Source organism: Falco cherrug, chromosome 19, assembly GCF_023634085.1.
Source record: "Falco cherrug isolate bFalChe1 chromosome 19, bFalChe1.pri, whole genome shotgun sequence".
In the NCBI taxonomy this organism is placed as follows: domain Eukaryota; kingdom Metazoa; phylum Chordata; class Aves; order Falconiformes; family Falconidae; genus Falco; species Falco cherrug.
Genome location: NC_073715.1, coordinates 4,956,864 through 4,976,821, shown reverse-complemented (window position 1 = coordinate 4,976,821; position 19,958 = coordinate 4,956,864). Strand labels below are relative to the sequence as shown.

The 19,958-nt window shown below is 70.5% G+C and overlaps 1 protein-coding gene across 1 annotated transcript in view; it reads right to left on the bottom strand.

The window, feature by feature from the left end:
• Positions 1–17,524, bottom strand: part of KMT2D (lysine methyltransferase 2D) — an 18,097-nt gene extending 573 nt beyond the window's left edge. The window contains 51 exon segments of the mRNA XM_055697245.1: positions 80–167; positions 265–388; positions 476–656; positions 658–681; positions 683–724; positions 727–870; positions 873–1,231; positions 1,234–1,457; positions 1,490–1,578; positions 1,580–1,795; positions 1,797–1,823; positions 1,825–1,962; positions 1,965–2,143; positions 2,146–2,188; positions 2,190–2,363; positions 2,365–2,566; positions 2,772–2,920; positions 3,062–3,235; positions 3,482–4,927; positions 4,929–5,186; positions 5,342–5,392; positions 5,479–5,552; positions 5,851–6,095; positions 6,217–6,301; positions 6,633–6,815; positions 6,957–7,061; positions 7,455–7,529; positions 7,776–7,965; positions 8,136–8,260; positions 8,727–8,843; positions 8,989–9,132; positions 9,240–9,455; positions 10,384–10,431; positions 10,549–10,658; positions 10,776–10,940; positions 11,041–11,222; positions 11,439–11,543; positions 11,676–11,786; positions 12,172–12,285; positions 12,530–13,380; positions 13,485–13,619; positions 13,884–14,739; positions 15,187–15,340; positions 15,456–15,622; positions 15,707–15,821; positions 15,910–16,075; positions 16,228–16,390; positions 16,490–16,596; positions 16,892–17,121; positions 17,220–17,346; positions 17,452–17,524. Coding sequence (XP_055553220.1) covers positions 80–167; positions 265–388; positions 476–656; positions 658–681; positions 683–724; positions 727–870; positions 873–1,231; positions 1,234–1,457; positions 1,490–1,578; positions 1,580–1,795; positions 1,797–1,823; positions 1,825–1,962; positions 1,965–2,143; positions 2,146–2,188; positions 2,190–2,363; positions 2,365–2,566; positions 2,772–2,920; positions 3,062–3,235; positions 3,482–4,927; positions 4,929–5,186; positions 5,342–5,392; positions 5,479–5,552; positions 5,851–6,095; positions 6,217–6,301; positions 6,633–6,815; positions 6,957–7,061; positions 7,455–7,529; positions 7,776–7,965; positions 8,136–8,260; positions 8,727–8,843; positions 8,989–9,132; positions 9,240–9,455; positions 10,384–10,431; positions 10,549–10,658; positions 10,776–10,940; positions 11,041–11,222; positions 11,439–11,543; positions 11,676–11,786; positions 12,172–12,285; positions 12,530–13,380; positions 13,485–13,619; positions 13,884–14,739; positions 15,187–15,340; positions 15,456–15,622; positions 15,707–15,821; positions 15,910–16,075; positions 16,228–16,390; positions 16,490–16,596; positions 16,892–17,121; positions 17,220–17,346; positions 17,452–17,500 — 9,846 coding nt within the window. The 5' untranslated portion in view covers positions 17,501–17,524.
• Between the last annotated feature and the right edge of the window lie 2,434 nt (positions 17,525–19,958).

The window sequence follows — 19,958 nt, the reverse complement described above, 5'->3', positions numbered from 1 at the left end:
CCCCACTCACCTGCCCACTCCCCAGACACCCCCCCCAGACCCCCCACCCACCTGCCCACCCCCCTGACACCCCACTCACCTGCCCACTCCCCGTCAGCAAGTGATTCTGCATCTCGGAGACGGCCGGACCCCCCGAGAGCCGCTGGGCCAGCAGGGAAACCTGTTGCCTTGGGGAGGGGGACACAGAGAGATGAGGGATGAGCCAGAGCCAAGGCACCCTGCCCACCCTGTGCCGTGCCCCACTGCCCACCCTGTGCCCCTTACCTGTTCATGCCCTGGGCCACCCCGATGCTGCCCTGAGCCATCACCTTCTTGATGCCCTTCAATGCCACCATCTTGGCCTTGGCAATGGGGTCCATGATGTCCTCGGCCGCAAACTTGTCCAGGTCTGCCCACGAGAGAGTCGGGGGATGGTACCACGCCACGTCCAGCCCTCTCCCACCCACCCCCAAAACGACCACCCCCCAGCCCCTACCTGTGTCTGGGAAGAAGCTGTTGGCCAACTGCTGCTGCATGACGAGCTGGGGGGGCTTCAGCCCCAGGGTGGGCGGCTGCACCCCGGCCATGGGCTTCTGCACCAGCACCTGCTGCTGGCTCTGCTGCGGCTGCGCCAGGGCCACCTGCACGCCGTGGGGGGACGCCAAGACGTGGGGCTGCTCCGGGCGCCATACCCATGTGGGGGGGCCAGCGCCGGACCTTGCTGGGGGGCGCCGAGTCGGGGGGCTGCTGCGGTGGCATCAGCGGTGGCCTGGCCACCAAGCCCAGCTGGAGGGGAGGCTGTGGGGCGCCCAGGCGGGGGGGCTGCCCCTCGGGGGGCTGCCCAGCCGTTGCTGCGTGCAGCATGGGGTGCCCTGGGGCCGGGGAGGTGGGGGGTTGCCCCGGGGTAGGTGGGCAGACATCTGCTGCTTCTTCTGCAGCTCCTTCTTCTCGTGCTCCAGCAGGTCCTCGATGAGCAGGGGCAGCTCGCTGGCCACCAGCGAGCTCTCCATCTTGTCCAGGTCATCAGCCGGGGAATGCCGGGCACTTCCCAAGCCCAAAGCTCCACCATCCAGCTCAAAACTTTTCCAACAAGGGGTTGTTTTGGCTGCCCAGCTGGGCAGGGGTCAGCCACGGCCGGGACTGGCGTAGGGGTCCTTGTCTGGCATGGGGACACCGGCATGGCCACTGTTAGGGAAGTGAGGCAAGCCGAGGCGAGCCGGGCCAGCGGTGGGGCTCAGGAGGGTCTGGCCGATTTGAGGCTGAGCCCCAGCGAGGCAGAGATCTTATCCGTGCCCTGCAGGCTCTCCGACTTCACCGGGACCGGGAGCCGCTCGGGGCCGCTGGCGGTGAACTGGCAGGGGGAGGTCTTCAGGCAGCCATCCTCCAGCTTGGGCTTGACGTCGGTGGGCAGCGAGCCCCCCTTCGCCTCCGCACCGTGTGCCTTGAAAGCCGGGTCGGGGGCCAACGCGGCGCCCGGTGGGCAGGGAGTGGGTCCCAAAGCCACCCCGGCACCAACCCTTCCTTGGGCACCTCCCGGTCCTCCGTGGATGGAGCCGTGTCTTTGCCGTCCCCGGGATCGGGGAGCTTCAAGGTGGGCGCTGGTTGGCTCTGTCTTGAGCTGAGCTTCGCGCTCGGCTTTCTCGTTGGCCGACTCGACCAGGCGGAGATGCTCGTTGAAGATGTCCTTCTTGTCACCGGTGTCCAGCTCGGGGTCGGTGTAAGCCAGCAGGTCGAACTCGTCGCCGTTCAGCAAATCATCCAGGTGGGGATCCGCTGTCTCCAGGTTATCCAGGTTATCCAGGTCATCGTCCCCTTTTCGCCACATCTGGATCCAGGCTCAGGTTTGGCCAAATCATCATCGTCTTCCAGGTCCTTGTGGGAGCCGAAATCATCGTCCAAATCGGGCTCCACCGGCACCTCGCAGGGCAGACGCCCCCCCTCCAGGCTCAGGTGGGCTCTTCCCGGGGCCGGAGCCGCGCGGGGTCCGGTGTGGGACCATCTTTGGGACCCTCAGGTCGGAGGGCAGAGCCGGAGGACAGTGGGCGCGGGGGGACGTGCTGCAGCTCCAGGTTGGGGGCCGGCTAGCGGCGGGGGGGGGCGGCCGCTTTGCTGGGAGGCTGGTGGTGGCTGTTGCTCAGCTCGGGCCCCTGCGGGGAGGCGGGGTGGCAGCGGGCACCGGCATCTTCTGGGGCTGCAGGGCTGGGGTGGGGTAGCGCCTGCATGGGCACGACAGGGGCGCAGAGAGCCTGGGGGGTGCCCTCCTCCCCGGGAAGAAAAAATCGGGGGCGGGGTGCCTGGGGGGCAAAGGGGGACCCCACGACCCCTCCGGCTCCTTTCTGCACGTTGTGGCGCAGCTCGATGAAGGGGGCGCCCAGGGTGGCGGGGCGAGGCGGGCACTGCCTCGGTGGGTGCCGGCAGGCGGGTGCCCAGGCTGCCGACGGGGGGGCCGGGGGCCGGTGGGGCGAAGCGGGAGGCGACGGGGAGCCGCAGGGCTGCCTGCTGCTGCTGCTGCCAGAGGTGCTGCTGTGGGGACGGCGCCGGGAAGACCCCCCGGGGGTAGAAGGCCTGGGGGGGTCCCACTGCCGCCCTGCAAGACAGCGTGGTGTCAGGGCTGGCACTGCCACCCCACGCATGGCACCCGGGGGGTCCCAACCCCCTCGGGCACAGCAAAACCACAGCCTCCCCCCCCCCCCCATCCCTCGGGAGCGATCCCGACAAGCGGGAGCTGAGGGGAAGCGCCCCACTGTGGAGCCCGTCGTGGCGAGCCCCTCACCCAGCTGCTGGGCACCCACCTCCCGTTGACGTCCAGGGTGGCCGGGGTGGCCGCCGGTGGGGGCCGGGAGAGCCGCTCGTCCTGCGCAAACGCTGCTTGCACCATAACGGAGCCAGGCAACTTCCCGGTGCCGGCTGCGGTGGCGAGGGTCCCGAGGAGCCCCTTGTCCTGGGGTTTAAAAAAAAAAAAAAAAAAAAAAAAAAAAAAAAAAAAGAGAGGAAAGGACACGTCACCCCCCTCCCTCCGCCCCACCCCACCCCTTTCCTGATTGCCAGCAGAACCGTGTGTCCCCCCCCCGAGCTCTCCTACCTGTGCCGGTTGGTAGGGGGCCATGCCCCGGCTCAGCTCGAAGGCTTGGCTGCCGGTCTCGGGGGTCCAAGCTGCCGGCGCGGAGGTGGCAGCCGCCGCCGCGCTCTCCTTCTCCTGCCGTAGGCTGTTGCGTTGGATCTGCTGGCGGATGAGCAGCTCCCGGAGCCGCTGGCGCTGGGAGAAACGGAGCCGTTAGGCCTGAGCAAAAACCAGGAGCAAGCCCCAAGAAACAAAGCAGACACGGAGAACCTCTTCGGTGCCCACCTCCACCCCCCACCCCAGGCGCCTGTGCCCCCTCCGTGGTTCTGAGGAAGGGGCCACCAGCAAAGCCACGCTCCGAGCCCACCACCACTCCCAGTTCCTCCCCAGTATCCCCTCCCGACCCCGCACGGCCAAGCTTGCCCACCAGCCAGCCCTCACCTGCCGCTGCTTCTCCAGCTCCGACTGGCTCATGGTACCGAGGGTGCCATCCTGACCGCTGGGCAGCTCCGCCAGGTCCCGGTTTGGGGGCGCTGAGAGCCCGGCAGCCGCCGCCGCCACCTCCTCCCTCTTGTCAGCTGGCGGCCCCAGCGTGGCTCGGGACAAGAAGGCAACGGAGGCATCCTGCTGCTGCGGGGCTGGGGGCTGCTGCGGCAGCACCGAGGGGGGCCGGAGGGGCGAGAGGCTGTAGGTGTCGGTAGCGGCGGTACCCGGTCCCAGGGGGCTGCCGGCTTGGTGGAAACCGGGGGACGAGGCGTAGGCTGAGCTCTGGGGTTTACTGGGGACGTAATGGCTGTTCATCCCATGGGGCTGGTGGGACGGGGAGCCCTTGAGCGGCTCCGAGACGGCGGGGGGGAAGGTGAAGCGCATGGGGGGCTGGCTGCCTGGGAAGACGCTGGCACCGGGGGAGCGGGCGAAGGGGGGCTGCTGCCCAGCCGGTGCCTTGGCGTGGGGCTCACCCGCCGGGGTGCCCCCAAAACCCCCCCCGGCCGCTGGGCTGTGCGAGAGCGGCACCGACTTGAACCCCGGCTCCGGCAGCTGGGGCCGAGGGGGTTTGTGGAGGGGGGTGAAAGGGTCCCGGGATTGGGGCCGGGAGGGCGGCTGGGAGTAGGGGTCCGGGGATTGGAAACGGGGGGTGACGGGGGACTGGCAGAAGGCTTCGTTGGAGAGGGGGCGGGGGGTGAGTGGCGACTGGGAGCTGGACTGGGACTGGGGGCTGGCTGGGACGCGGGAGAAGGGCTCCGAGGGCAGGGAGCGAGGGGGGAGGGCGCAGCAAGCCTCAGGGGGCTGCAGCCGGGGGGTCAGCGGGGGCTGCGAGTAGGGGTCCAGGTAGGGCGACTGACGGTAGAGATCAGGGTGACCGGGGGGCGAGGGGGCCAGGGGATGGGGGTCGGGGGGCCGGTGCCCCAGCCCCGGGCTCTGCGGCTCTACCTGAGAGACCCGTGGGGTCATGGGGGCTTTGAAGACGTCGGCCGCCTTCAGCTCCGCAGCGGAGAGGTGGGGGCCGCCTGGGGACTCCCCGTAGCCCATCGTGGAAGAATAGCTGGGCGAGCAGACCCCCAGGCTCCCCCCTTCCTCCTTTTTCACCTCCAGACCCTTCTTCTGCTCCCCAAAAGGCAGAGGAGACAGCAGGGCTTCGGGGGGGCGGGCGCCGGGGCTCCCCGGTACCGAGAGGTTGTCCAAGGAAGGGCACCGGGGCTTCAGGAAAGGGTCGGGGGTACCAGGCTGGTGCCGGGGGGTGCCGGGGGGCGTGGGGTGGAAATCGGGGGGCTGGGAGCTGGGGCCAGCACGGGGCTGGGGGTGGCTGGGGAATGGCTGGAAGGCAGCGCCCGCCGTGGGGCTCTGGCTGAGGGGCGAGGGGAAACGGGGCTCCAGCGCGTAGGGGGGGGGCCGCGCCGTAGGGATCGTGCGAAGGCACTTGGGCAGGGGACTGGGGTGGGAGCTTGAGGAAAAGCTCACTGGGCGACTCCGGCCCCACTCCGGCACCCGCCGGGGGCTTCAAGAAGCCCTCGCCGGCGCTGGGGGGGCTGCTGATGTAGACGGGCTGTGCCCCCGGCGGCACAGGGATCCGCAGGTGCAGCGAGGGTCTCTCCGGCTTGCGCAGTCCCTCCCCTTTGGTCTGCTTGTTGATCTGGCTCTCGGCCTGCTGCAGAGAGAGCCCGGCCGTCAGGGCTGCGGGGACCCCCGCCTGCCCTCCCAGCGGGCTGGGGAAGGGGCTAAGGGGGCAAGGGGTGGGCACGCCACGTCCCCTCCCCCAGGGCTGGGCCAGGGCCGCCGGGCACCTCCCGCTCCAGCACGTACCTTCTGCACCTTGTTGATGCGATGAGCCGCCCGGTTATCTTTGGCCTTTTGCTAACAAAAACACGAAGCGCCAGCTGACTCCAGAGCAGCCCCCGGCGCCCAGGCCCCCCCCGCCCCAGTGATGCCCCGGCACTCACCAAATAGGGGGCTTTGTCTGTGGCGGGGACCTTTCTCCAGAGCTTCATGATCTGTTTACAACGGCTCGACCAGTCTGGGAGTCCGGTAGGAGCAGAGAAAGAGGAAAAAAAGCAACGTTAGCCCATAGCTGCCAAGCCCCCCCAAGCCCTCGGGGGGTGACCATCCCCCTTCTTACGCAGGGACAGCCCCGTGCCCAGGATCTGGTGCTGAGACACCCCCCCCCCCCATCGTTGCACGGAGCGCTTCAGCCCCACAGCCAAGCCCTGTGCCGCAGCAGACGAGTTCTCCCCTCCAAAAGGGACCACGAGGGGTGTCACACAGCACCCAGCTCCCCCCGCAACGGGGCAATCGCAGCCCCCCCAGAGCCCTACCTGGGTAATCCTGCTTGAGGTTGGGAAAGTTCATGTTGGCGTAGAGGACGGGCGAGATGGTGGAGAGCTCGCCCAGCTCCTCATCCTTCTCCCAGCGCTGCAGGCTGCGCTGGTTGTAGGACAGCCCGTCGCCCTCCCCCTCCGTCGTGGGTGTCGTGGGTGTCGAGGGGGTGGTGGCAGCTGAGCTGCTGGCCCAGGGGCTCTCGGGCTCGCAGTGGTCCGGGCTGAAGAAGCCACTCCGTTCCCTGCGTACAGGAAAGAGTGTCATAGACCAGCAGGGTGTGAAGAAAGAGGGGGGTCTGGCAACATTCTGGGGTTCAGTCCCGGCAGGGAGGCCAGCCCCAGCACCCCCAGTCGCCTGTGTACCTGTTATCGAGGAACGGGGACTGGCAGACACCTGAATATGACTCCAGGGAGACAGCTCCGGAGAGCGAGCCCAGGGAAACGCTCCCTGCAAGGAAAGGGAGAGGGGTTGCAGGGACGGCAGAACTGGGGCCCAGGCCTGTGCCCCCCCCCCAGGAGCCCTAGCAGCCCTCAGCCAATACAAGGTTCCCCCCATACGCCCCCAAAACGCTTCCCATGCCCATCCCCAGAGCAACAGGGAAGACCCAGGAATCTGCGCCGTCCTGTACCACCGGCACCCGCTGCTCTTCAAACAGCTCAACCCCAACATGTTGGCTTTCCTGGGGCAGCCTGAGTCCTGCCCCTCTCCCCCCGCCACCGGGACACCCCCCCTCCCCCATCACCACATCTCGGCTCGGGGCTGTGCCACCTCCACCTACCCTGCCCCGGCAGCTGGAGATCTCCTTGCAGGAACGGTCGCTGCGCCCGGCTGGGGTCCTGCCCTGCGCCGCTGGCCTCCATCCCCACAGCCACGCAGTTCAGGGGCTGCTCCCCACGCTCTGCCGAGCCCAGCACGTCCTTGAAGAGCTGCTGGACGTCTTTGCTCTCCATCTTGGGCAGCTCTGCCAGGGGGGAGAAGGAAGAGCTGAGCTGTCGCAGGCAGCACTCAGTGTAAATCTCACAGAGGGATGGTGGATGAGGAACCTGGGGGTTCCGCCTCAGGGTCCTCCCGTGCTGAGGGGGACCCACGGGGACGCCCTCACCTTCCGTGGGGATCTTGTCGAGGTCGGAGCTGAGCGCACCCTCACCCGGGGTGGCCGGTTTCTCAGCGTCCCCAGGGTCTGGGGAATCCTTCGGCTCATCAGTCCCTGCGAGGAGGAAACAGCAGATGCCCTCAGCACCCTGGGACCCCCCAGCTCAGGGCTGAGGAGCCTCCACCCCAGGACCCACCCACCCCCCAACTCCTCCAGGGCAACAGCACTCCTCCAGTCCGCCAAAGCCGTGCAGAGCGCCCCACCACGCGGGGGCGCGCTAGGCGCCACTCTATGGTCACCAGCTCCAGGGAATCACACAGGGAAACCATAGAGTTCCTCTCCTCGCACTTCCCGCCCTGCCTAGAGCGTACTCCCCAAACCATAGAGCAGTTCCGCCTCTATGGTTGCAGACGCTCTAGGCCGCCTCTCGAAGGCCCCACGGAGGACTCTGCTCTCTGTCCGCCCCGGCGGCCCACGAGGAGGGTCCCGGGAGGTCCCGGGGCTCACCCAGGTCCTCGGCCTTCGCATCCTCCTTGCCATCGTCGTCAGGAGCCGCGGCACTGCCGTCGGTGCTGTCATCCCCTGCGGGGCACCAGGCCTCAGTGGGGCTGGGCCACCTTGGGGGGGCGGGGACAACAGTACCCTCCAATGGCCCCCCGGGGTCACCCCCCACCCCCGGGGTCACCCCCCAGCACCCGGGGTCGGCAGCAACCCCCAAGAGCCCTCAGCATCCTCAAAGCACCCCCAAACCCCCCCCCCCCCCACGAGCCCCTCACGGGCACGGTGGCCAAGGTTTGGAGTCCCAGGCCAGATCCTGCCCGCGCTCACCTCGGGGGTGCGTGGGGGTCTCCCTCCTGTCAGGGGGGGCGCCCTGTAGTGCCCCAGCCAGAGTGGGGTCCCCCTTGGGCCGTGGGGCACCCTGGCCCAGGGAGGGGCGGGCGGCCCCGTCCCCCACGCCGCCCGCTGCCAGCAGCGCCTTCCGGCTCAGGTCCATCAGCGCCTTCCCAAAAAATGCCTCCTGCCAAAGGGGGAGCTGCCATCAGCGCCACGGCGTCCCTCAGGGTGTCCCCTCATCTGTCACCACCCTGGGGCCACCTCCATCCTCCCCGGAGCCACCTCCTCTGTCCACCCTCCACCCCCCCCGGGGCCACCTCCGACCCCCCCCGGGGCCACCTCCATCCACCCCACCTGCAGGTAGGGGGGGAACATGTCCTCCAACTTGCTCTTCTTCCTTCCCCGCCGTTTCTTCTTCTCGTCCCCCTCTGCCGAGCCCGGATCCAGGCCGCTCTCGGCCGGGAGATCACCCGGAGCCCCTGCAACAGGCACCCCGTTAAAAACATCCCCCCCAAAAATGTGGGGCTGTTCCCGTGCCACAGGACATGCTCAGGCACGGCACTGTCCCCCCACCATGGAGGGCACCCCACAGCCCCTCTCCATCCTGGGGGAGCCGGGGGCAAGGGGGAAAGGGCGAGGGGGAAAGGGCGAGGGGGAAAGGGCGAGGGGGAAAGGGCGAGGGGGAAAGGGCGAGGGGGAAAGGGCGAGGGGGAAAGGGCGAGGGGGAAAGGGCGAGGGGGAAAGGGCGAGGGGGAAAGGGCGAGGGGGAAAGGGCGAGGGGGAAAGGGCGAGGGGGAAAGGGCGAGGGGGAAAGGGCGAGGGGGAAAGGGCGAGGGGGAAAGGGCGAGGGGGAAAGGGCGAGGGGGAAAGGGCGAGGGGGAAAGGGCGAGGGGGAAAGGGCGAGGGGGAAAGGGAAAGGAAGGAGCGGGTGCCAGGGGACCCTACCGTCCTCTGGGTGCCCCTCGGCGCTCAGCCCCTCACGCCCCACCTCGGCCAGCACCAACGAGACCTTCTTCAGGCGCGTGTGGGACTTGCGCTGCCGCACCATGAAGCCGCCGATGCCTGGGGAGCACAGAGAAGAGGAGGTGGGGGGTCACAGCAGGGCCGGGGGGTGGGCTGGGCTGGGGGGGCAGCCCCAGGTGACACCCACCGGGCCGGGGGTAGAGTCCAGGCTGGGGGGGGGGGGGCAGGTCCGGGTGACACTCACCGGGCCGGTATGGCTTGCGCTTCCTCTTCTTGCACTCCTCCGGGTCTTCCAGCCCCTTCCCCGAGTCCCCGTCTGCCCCCACGTCGCGGTCGGGGCTGGCCGGAGCCTCCAGCTTGATCTCACACTCCATGTGCTCGACACCCACTGGGGGAAGGGGGGGGACGACACAAGACACCCACCGACGCACGTTACCGAGGTCCCCCTGCACCCCCCCGGCGCACCCCGCCAGCTCGCCCGCTGGGGATACCCACCTTCGGCTTTGAGCAGCTCGTCGGCATCCAGGTCGGCATCCTTCTTGTCATCGGGGCCCAGGGGGTCGCCCCCCTCCAGCCCCCCGTCCCCGTTCAGGGGGCCCAGCCGCCCCTTGCGCTGCCGGCGCTTGTGCAAGGGGGACAGCGAGAGGTTGCGCAGCACCGCCATCCCCGTCTCCGTCAGCCACACGCCCTCGAAACGGAAATATTGGGGCTCTGCGGGGACGACAGGCAGCGTTGGGGACAAAAGCACCCACCCTGCACCCACCCCAGCGCCCCCCCCCAAAACCCAGCACAGCACCCACCCCAGTACCCCCCAGTGCCCAACCCCAGCGCCCCCACCCCCAGCACCCACCCCAGTACCCCCCCCAAAACCCAGCACCCAGCCCAGCACCCACCCCAGTACCCCCCCAGCACCCAGCCCCAGCACTCCCACCCCCAGCACCCAGACCCAGCACCCACCCCAGCGCCCCCCACCCCCAGCACCCACCCTGCACCCACCCCAAAAACCAGCACCCAGCCCAGCACCCACCCCAGTACCCGCCCAGCCCCAGCACTCCCACCCCCAGCACCCAGACCCAGCACCCACCCCCAGCACCCACCCCACCCCAGTACCCCCCCAAAACCCAGCACCCACCCCAGCACCCCCCCCAGCACTCCCACCCCCAGCACCCAGCCCCCACCCCAGCGCCCCCCCCCCCCCCCCCAAAACCCAGCACCCAGCCCAGCACCCACCCCAGTACCCAGTCCCAGCACTCCCACCCCCAGGCACCCAGACCCAGCCCCCAGCCCAGCACCCACCCCAGTGCCCCCACCCCCAGCACCCAACCTGCACCCACCCCAGTGCCCCCCCACGCCCAGCCCCAGCGCCCCCACCCCCAGAACCCAGCACCCAGCCCAGCACCCACCCCACCAACCCAGTGCCCAGCCCCAGCACCCCCAGCACCCACCCCAGCGCCCCCACCCCTAGCACCCAGCCCGCACCCTGCACCCACCCCAGCACCTCCCCCACACCCAGCCCCAGCGCCCCCCCACCCCCAGCACCCACCCTGCACCCACCTCAGCGCCCCAACCCCCAGCGCCCAGCCCCAGTGCCCCCACCTCACCCCCACCCCCAGCACCCACTCCCCCGCCCCGCACAGACCTGGCTCCTTGGCCTTGACCGAGGCGATGTCTGGGGGAGGCACAGGCACTGCAGAGGGAGAACCGACAGCGAGGTGAGTCCCCACGTCCCCAAATGTCCCCCGAACCCCACAGGCTCCCCCCACCCCCCCAAACCCCACGGGTTCCCCCCACCCTGGGTGCTCACCGGCCGGCTTGACCACGTAGGGCTGGCAAGCGCTGCAGTCGAAGCCTTCATCCGCAGCCTGCTCCACCTCCTCCTCCGTGAAGAGGCTGTCGCACGCCGCGTGCAGCCACCTGCGGGCAGCGGGGACCCCGTCACACGCCCCGAACACCAAGGACCCCCCCCCCGCCCCCTGACCCTGGGGCGGGGTGGGAGCTGGATGCTGGGGGTGGGGGGGGTGCAGTGCTCACCGATCGCAGTGCCGGCACTGGATGAGCAGATCGTCCTCCACGTATTTCTCGCGGCAGAAGGGGCAGACGACCAAGCTGGCGCAGGGCGCGCAGTGGGTGTAGTTGTTCTGCCACTCGCAGTGGAACCCGGGGGACGCTGCCCCGCACTGCACGCAGCACACGCACCTGGCGGGGTGGGGGGGGGGAAACGGAGGAGAGCCCCCAGGGCTCAGCACCAGCCCTGAGCACCCACTCCCAGGGCTCCCCGTGTCCTCCCCCCGCGCACCATTTGCATTTCCAGCCGCCCTTGGGCACGGTTTGCAAGGGGGGGTCCAGGCAGTACGTGTGGTAGCTGATGTCGCAGTCGTCGCAGAGCAGGAGGCGAGAGGGGTCGGAGGCTTTGCCGCACACCTCGCAGACGATGCATTCCACGCAGCGCCAGCCCTTCAGCAGCATCACCTTCGTGATCTAGGAATTGGGGGGGGGGGGGGTGTCTGTGTGAGCCCTAGGCACGGCCACGGGGGTCCCCAGCCTTAGTTGTGGCTGCAGGGGACACCCTGGGGACACTCCAGGGCACGGCACGGACAGCGTGGACACGCTGGGCACAACCTTGGGTGGCCCCAAGGGGCACAGTGCGGTCCTGCCCACCCAGCACAGGGCTGGGGGGCTCCCAGTCTCCCTCACCTTGCTGTTGACGCAGTAGGGGTGGTAGCACTGGGAGCACTGGGAGCAGGCAAGGAGGTGCCCCTCGGCCCCGCGCCCGAAGCTGCCGCACACCACGCACATGTCCTGGGGGAGAGAGGCTGTGAGAGGAGCTGGGAGGGGGGAACAGGGGGGGGACAGGAGCTGGCGGGGGGGGGTGACAGGGACAGAAATCTGTCCGGCCCCGTCCGTCGGTCCGTCCTGGAGCACCCCACTTACCTGCATGAGCACGAACTTGTCAGTGTTGGAAAAGAGGACGACCGTGTTCTGCATCGTGTCATCATCGTCCTCATCCTCCTCCTTGCTAGGCGAGCTCTCCACGTCGGCAAGCTGGGGACAGAGTTGGGGAGGGGGCTCAGCACCAAGGACCCCCACTCTCCGGGCAGTTTGGGGAGGCAACAGCCAAACTCCGGTGCCAAACCTGGGGGGGGGGGGCACAGGAACAGGCAGGCACAGCAGACCCCCTGCCCACCTGTGAGCCCAGCTCTACACTTGTGCAGGGTGAAACCCCCAGCCCCCACAGCACAACCCCAGGCAGCCACCTCCCCCCCAGGACCCCCACCCACCCCACGGGGTCCCAAACCTTTCCAAGGCAATGGGATGGTGGGGAACGGGATGGGGGGAAACGCTCGGCACTCAGCTCTGGCACTTAACAGCTTGGGGGGACACCCCCCCTGCCCCCAGCCCCCCACCTCCGCCCCCAGCCCAGCCTTACTGCTAGGGTGTCAACGGACGAGGTGGTCGACTTCAGGCGCGCACGGCCCCGGCCCCGGCCCCCGTGGGACCCACCTCGGGGGCGCCTCCGCCCCGGGAAGCTGCTGCTGCGACCCTAGGGCCAAGGGGAGAGGCGGGGGGGGGGGGGGGGTTACAGCAACCGGGGGTGGGGGGGGCCCGGCCGGACCCCCACCATACATCCCAGCCAAGGCAGGGGCAGCGGAGGGGCACGGCCCCCATCCCACCCCCACAGCCCTCGCCTACTCACCGCAGGGGCAGCCCAGGGAGGGGGGGCACAGCCCTGGCAGGGCAGTAAGGGTGCTGGACCCCTTGGGTGTGTGTCCCCCCCCCCTCAATACCTGCTTGACACGGGAGCGCCCCGGGGAGCTGCGCCGCCGGCTCTTGTCCCCGTCCCCTTTGGCGGCCGGTTCGAAGAGCAACGAGTCGTCGGTCTCGGCACCCAGCGGTAGCGACCCGGCGTCCTCCTTCTGCAGGCTGGCATCGGCCGAAGGTGGTCCCAGCTCCAGGGACAGCGAGCCCCCCCCCTCAGGGTCCGGGGACCCCAGCAGCGGCTCCGAGCCAGGGAAGCTGCTGCTGGTGTCCCCCTGACTCAAGTTGGAGATCTCATTGAGGATGTCGGGGCGGGGGCGCAGGGCTGGGGGCTCGGAGCCCCCCTCGTCCCCACGTTCCAGCAGCTTCTCCCCGGCGGCACACACCTCCATGGGGGTCTCGGGGCCCAGCTCCTCCGGTTCCAGGAGCAGGGGGGATCCCTTGGCTTCGGGGTCCCCCCCAGCCCGGCCTTCCTCCAGCGCATCCTCCTCACTCAGCGGCGGGGAGCTGCCACTGGTGCCCTCCCGCTCCAGCCTTGGAGCCTCTTCTTCCTCCTCCTCCTCCTCCTCAGGCAGACCCGGGAAGGGTCCCAGCTCCGGGGCTGGGCTGGCATGGGGGCCATCTCCGGGGGGGCTGGCTGGCGACACCCCCTCCCCACCGGCTGTCTCCATCTCCTCATCCTCAGGGGGCTCGGTGGGGCCTGGGGTGCAGGCAGGGGAGCCCAGGGGGGGTGGCGGGGAGCCGGGGGGCTCGGTGTCCATGGCAGTGCCGGGGCTGCCGGGGGGCTCGGGCAGGGCTGGGGGGGGAGGCTCGGCCACTTCGTCCTCCTTGACGTCAGGCGAGGGGTCTGGGGGGTGGGCAGGTGAGATGGCGCGGAGATCTGGAAGGGTGAAGAGGAAGGGACGGTGATGCCACAGTCTCCCCCCCAGAGACACCCACCCCTCACACCCCCTTCTAAAACCTCGGTGCCACCCCCAGACCCACCTGGGGGAGCAGGGGGTGGGAGTGCCATCTCCAGGGGCAGCAAGGGCTCTGGCTCCATCTCCATCTCCTCTTCGGGGGACACCTCCGGGGCCAGGGTGGGCGCTTCCTCTGCCACCGCCACCTCGGGAAGGAGACCTGCGGGATGGGGCCAGGGGTGAGGGAGGTATGGGGGTCCCCTAGAGCCCCCCGTGCCACCCAGCCTGGGGTTGAGGCAACTCAGCCTGGCCCAGGGACACCCCAGACCTGCCGTGTACCCCCACAATGGGACATCGAAACACGCAATCGGGGTCAACAGGTTCAGGGTCACACAAGACCAGTGCGAGGACCTGGGTGTAGGACCCCTGCACCCATAGGAGACAACAGGAGGGGAAGGGGACAGACTGAGAATCCTCTATTTACCTGGTGGCTTCAGGTCATCCTCAGGGGGCAGCTCGCCGAGGAGCGGCTCTTCGGGGGGCAGCTCGCTGGGGAGCAGCTCGTCATGGGGAGGTTCCTCGGGGGGCAGCTCATGATCAGGAAGTTCCTCGGGGGGCAGCTCGTCATGGGGAGGTTCCTCGGGGGGCAGCTCGTCATGGGGAGGTTCCTCGGGGGGCAGCTCGTCATGGGGAGGTTTCTCGGGGGGCAGCTCGTCATGGGGAGGTTCCTCGGGGGGCAGCTCATGATCGGGAAGTTCCTCGGGGGTCAGCTCGTCATGGGGAGGTTCCTCGGGGGGCAGCTCGTCATGGGGAGGTTCCTCGGGGGTCAGCTCGTCATGGGGAGGTTCCTCGGGGGTCAGCTCGTCATGGGGAGGTTCCTCGGGGGGCAGCTCGTCATGGGGAGGTTCCTCGGGGGGCAGCTCGTCATGGGGAGGTTCCTCGGGGGGCAGCTCGTCATGGGGAGGTTCCTCGGGGGGCAGCTCGTCATGGGGAGGTTCCTCGGGGGGCAGCTCGTCATGGGGAGGTTCCTCGGGGGGCAGCTCGTCATGGGGAGGTTCCTCGGGGGGCAGCTCATGATCAGGAAGTTCCTCGGGGGGCAGCTCGTCATGGGGAGGTTCCTCGGGGGGCAGCTCGTCATGGGGAGGTTCCTCGGGGGGCAGCTCGTCATGGGGAGGTTCCTCGGGGGGCAGCTCGTCATGGGGAGGTTCCTCGGGGGGCAGCTCGTCATGGGGAGGTTCCTCGGGGGGCAGCTCGTCATGGGGAGGTTCCTCGGGGGGCAGCTCGTCATGGGGAGGTTCCTCGGGGGGCAGCTCGTCATGGGGAGGTTCCTCGGGGGGCAGCTCGTCAAGGGGAGGTTCCTCGGGGGGCAGCTCGTCAAGGGGCAGCTCCTCGGGGGGCAGCTCGTTGGGGGGTAACTCATCAGGGGGCAATTTGTCAAGGAGCGGCTCCTCGGGGGGCAGCTCCTCGGGGGGCAGCTCGTCAAGGGGCAGCTCCTCGGGGGGCAGCTCGTCAAGGGGCAGCTCCTCGGGGGGCGGTTTACTGGGGGACAGCTTGTCAAGGGGAGGTACGTCGAGGGGCAACTCGTCGTCAAGGGGCAGCTCATCGAGGGGCGGCTCGTTGAGGGGTGTTTCGTCGGGGAGCAGCTCCACGAGGGGGGGTCTGTCGAGGGGCGGCTCATCGAGGGGTGGTCTCTCGAGGGGCAGCTCATCAAGGGGGGGCTCATCAGAGGGCAGTATGCGAGGAGGGGGCTGCACGTCGAGGGTCAGTTCATCAGGGGGCACCTCCACAGGGGTCAGCTCGCCGGGAGGAGACCCGCTATCAGCCAGGGGTGCCTCTTGGGGGTCCCCCTCCAGCTGCGTCTCCTCATCACACCCCACAGGCTCCAGCTTGGGTGGGGGGCCAGGCACATCCGTTGGCTCGCTGCAGCCGGGGGACGCCAACCTGGAGGGGGGGACGGGGACACCAGGTGAGGGGAGGGGGTGGCATGAGCCACTTCTACCCCCAAAGGAGGCACCCAGCCCGACACCCCCCAAGTAGTCCCCCCATCCCCACTCACATCTGGGGGGGGGGGTCCGGCTGCGGCGCGTGTACCACTACCCCGCGGGCATCCTCTGCGGCGCGGCGCTGCTGGCAGCCCTCGCACACCGAGTAGCTCCTGTCCCACTGGCAGCCGGGGTCGAGCCCCGCCGGGCGCCGGCCACAATCGGAGCAGACGCGGCAGTTCTGGAAAGAGGGGTGGGAGAAAAGCACGTCAAGGGGGCAGGGGGGCTAGGTACCCCGTACCCCCTCAGCAAGAGCGGGACGTACCTTGCACTTCCAGGAGTCGGCGGGGAGAGCCTCGATGGCCGGCTGCATGCAGAAGGTGTGGTAGCCCTTATCGCAAGCCTCGCAAACCAGCATCATGGAGTCCTCGCCGGGCTGCCTGCGGGGTGCGGGGACAGGGGTGAGGGTCGCATCCCCCTCGTTGTGTCGTGTGTCCCCTCCCCGGGTCACAGGGACGTGGGGCTCACCTGCAGGTCTGGCACACTTTGCACTCGGGGCACTGCCAGCCCGAGCGTTTGCGGGGCGTCAGGGCGATGTCCAGGCAAGCGCCATGGTAGTGCTGCCCGCAGCTGGTGCAGAAAACCAAATCCCGCAGGTCGCCCGGCCCATCGCACACCGAGCACCGGGCATCCTCTGCATGGGGGAACAGAGCCGGGGGGCTGTCAGAGCCACCCCCTGACCCACCGGGACCCCCCTCTGGGGTGGGAAGGGCCCCAGCCCCCCCCCCCCCCCGCCTGGCCAGCCACCCCTTGCACCCAGGGCCAGCAGCCCCAGCCCCCACGCACCCATCTGCACAGCTTCGGTGGCGTGATCGGGACAGAGGAGCCGCAGGGTCTTCATGGACTGGAAGCAGCCGGCAGCAGCGGCGCAGGGGAAGTGGTAGAGGCGGGGGCAGCCGGCCGCCCGGCACGGGATGGTGGCCCCCGTCCGCCGACAGTGTTCACATTTCTGAAACCAAGAGTCCAATGGGGTCAGAGACGCTGCCAGGGGCCGGGCTGAGCCCCCCCCCCCACTGCCCCCTCAACCTACCCCGGGATCCACTTTTACCTGTGAGATCCCTGAGAAAACAGCTCTGTCCACACCGACCAGCCCCGCCGCCTCCTGCCCCACGCCGGCGGACCAGGCTGCGCACCAGCGATGGACCCAGCAGTGCCCTGTGGGGAGGGGGCGTCAGTGACAGCAGTGGGGGGGAAGGGGAACACACAGAGGGGCGCGACGGGGACCCCAGCGCCGGGGGGTGGGGAGGGGAACACACAGAGGGGCGCAACGGGGACCCCAGCGCCGGGGGTGGGGAGGGGAACACACAGAGGGGCGCGACGGGGACCCCAGTGCCGGGGGGTGGGGAGGGGAACACACAGAGGGGCGCGATGGGGACCCCAGCGCCGGGGGGTGGGGAGGGGAACACACAGAGGGGCGCGACGGGGACCCCAGCACTGTCACCACACTCACCCGTCGGCTCAAAGAGCTGCGCCGGAGTCACCCGCTCGGAGAAACCAATCTGTGCCAGGTCGTCACCCACGGGCTCCAGCTGGGGGGGGGGCTGGCCGGGACCCTCGGGGGGCTCGTGCCCCACCAGCCGCTCGGGCCAGTCGGGCGCTGGCTCAAAGCGCTGCAGCTCCCGCTGCCCGTGCGGGCTCCAGTCCCCACAGTTGCAGAGGGCGCAGCGACGGGCTGGCGGGCTGGGGAACCACGGGGTGGGGAGGTCAGGGATGCTCAGGACACCCCCACCCCCACTTCACGCCCCCTCCCACCCCCACCCCAGCCCCCCCATCCTCACCTGCCAGCCTGGGGAGGTCCCTTCGTGTCTGTGCTCTCTGGCTCCGGCCCCGCGGAGGCTCCTTCGGGGGGTTTCAGGGGGTCTCCCTCCGCGCTGCCCATCTCCTCCGAGGCCACGGCCCCATCGGCTGCCGGGAGAGCGGGTGTCAGCCACCGTGGGGGGGGAGGTGACAAGAACCGGTGCCGTGCCCGTGCCCCCACCCCCCCACCCCAGTGCCCTGCCCCGGGCTCACCTGGCGCGTCCGCGTCCTTCTCCTCGCTGGGCAGCTTCTGTTCATCCATCCTGCCTCCGGCGTCCCTCGGGGGAGGGCCCGCGGCTGCGAGGGGACGAGAGCCATCAGCACGGGGGTAAAGGGACCCACAGCCCCCCCACCCCCCCACCCCGAGACCACCCCCACCCCCACCCAAGGAACAGGGCAGCCCCCTCCAGTTCCGTTTCCCACCCCCCAGGGCAAGTTTGTGGGGTCTCAACCTGGTGGAAGCGACCCCCAACACACATGCTGCACATCCCGGTTCCCCGGGGGTCCGGGAGACCCTGTGCCCCACCTTGGGGACAGTTCCTCACCAGTCCCCCACGACCCCCCAGGTGCCCCCCACCCCCCAGCATATCTAGGGCAGCCCAGTCCCCACCAGCAAAGCCACAGGGGGGGGGGCTGAGGGTGCATGACCTCGATTAAACCCAGGCCAGGGGCGTGGGGGGGGTCAACCTCAGCTCCACTGCACACTGGCACCCCCGGGGGGTCACCGGGACCCCCGAGAAGCCACCCAGACACACACCCCCCAGCAGCAGCAGCACCGCCTGCAGCAGCGGGGGGAAGCACCCTCAGTGAAGCTAGGACCCCCCCCCAAGTGCCTCCCAGGTGGGATTTGGGGTGCAGCGATAAAGCGGGGTGCCCAGGTCCCCCCTGCCGGTCCTGCCCGTGCCTCAGTTTCCCCAAGCACAGCGTCAAAGCCATGCGGTGCCGGGGGGGGGGGGGGGGGGTCCCAGGGGGAGGGTCACCCCCAACACCACGACCAAAGCTGGGGGAGGGCCACAGCCCCACCCGCTGCCACCCCCTCCCACCGGTATGTCACACGCACCCCAAAAACCCGGGGGGACCCAAGCGGCTGCGGGGGGGAGGGGGCAGCAAAGGAGACCCCGAAGTACAAGCCACGCGCAGGAAGAGGGGGGCTGGGCTGCACCCGGGGGGGCACGACTCCCCCCCCCCCCCCCCCCCCCCCCCGCCGAAATCACAGGGGGCTGGGGGGGTCGCACTGGGGCAGCCCCCGACCCCCCAAAACCCCACCTTGCCCCCCCAGGACGGTGCGGGGGAGGGGGGGAGTCGCGGAAGGAGCCCCGGGCCGGGCGCGGAGCCGTTGGGAGGGTCCCGGCCCGGGGGCGGATACGTGCCCCCCCCCTCCCCCAGCAAACCGCCTCCGGTTCCCCGGTGATCCCGGGGGGATTAGGGCCGCCCCGGAGCGGCCTGCGCCCTCCCCGGAAGGGCCCCGGCGTGCACCGGGACCGGGGGGGGGGGGGGGGGTGTCGGTGGAGGGGCCCTGCCCGCGCCCCCGGGGGGGCTGAAGCACCGCGCGGGGACCCCCCCTCCTCCCCGGTGCCCCCGAGCCGCGCTTCCCCCACTCCTTCCCCGGTGCGACCGGGGGGGGCCGAGCCAGCCAGGCCCGCCGCGGCCTACCCGGCCACCGGCACCGGGGCCCCGGAGCGCCGGGCCCGGCCGTACCTCCCCGCTCAAGCGGCGGCCCGGGCCCCGCCGTCTCCCGCGGTCGGGGAGAACCCCCGGTAACGGCAGCGGACACAAAGGGAACCGGGGGGGCCGCGCTCCGGGCCCGGCCGCCGGGGAGGCCTAGCCGGGAGGAGGCGGCGGCGGCGGCGCGGCCCGGCCCGGCGCGGCGGAGGCGGTGCGGCCTGGGGCCGAACGTGGAGCCTCTCCCTTCCGGGGCCTCAGGGCCCGGGCCCGAAGGCGCGGGAGCCCCGGTAGAGCCACCCCCCACCCGCCGCCCGGTTCTTACCCCCGCGGCCGCCCTACGCCGACGGGCCTCGGGGCGCGGGGCGGACGGTGCTCCCCGGCGCGGCCATTTCCAGAGGAAAGTAGGTCCCGCCGCCCGCCCCCGCCCCGCCCCACCCGCCCCCGCCCGCCCCGCCGGGGCCGCCGCGCTGCGCCCTGGGGGCCGCGGCCGGGGGGCGCCGCGCCCGCACTACTTGGCGGCGGGGGCTCGGGCGGAGGGAGACGGTGCGCGGCGGGGCGCTGCGGCGGCGGGGGGTGTGACGGCGCGGGCCGCAGCGCACGCTGCCGGGAGGGATCCTTCCGCGACGCTTAACCCCGCCGGCGCCGGGGCGGGCGGCGCGCACGTGGGCACGGCGGGGCGGCACCGGGCAGCGGCCCTGGCTCCGCCCCGGCACCGGAGCGGCCCCGCTGGGGACGCGGCTGGCCCTGGGTGAACGTTCCGTACCCCGTACCCCAGTTCCGAGCTGTTCCCGGCTCTGGCTCCAGCGTTGAGCCCCCGAGCGTACGGGAACGGGAGCCCCCACGGTCCTGCCCCACGCGTGGGGGAAGCGGTAAGGACCGGGGGTTACTCCCGATACCGGGCAGGCGGGGCCATATGCACAGGGGAAGCCCCTCACCCGCTCTATGCCCCGTGGACCCCCAGCCCTCATCGCGGGGGGGGGGAACGGGACACGACCACCCCCCCCCCCCGAGCAGCAGCATCCCCCCCCGGTCCCAAAGGGGGACCCCCGGTAGGC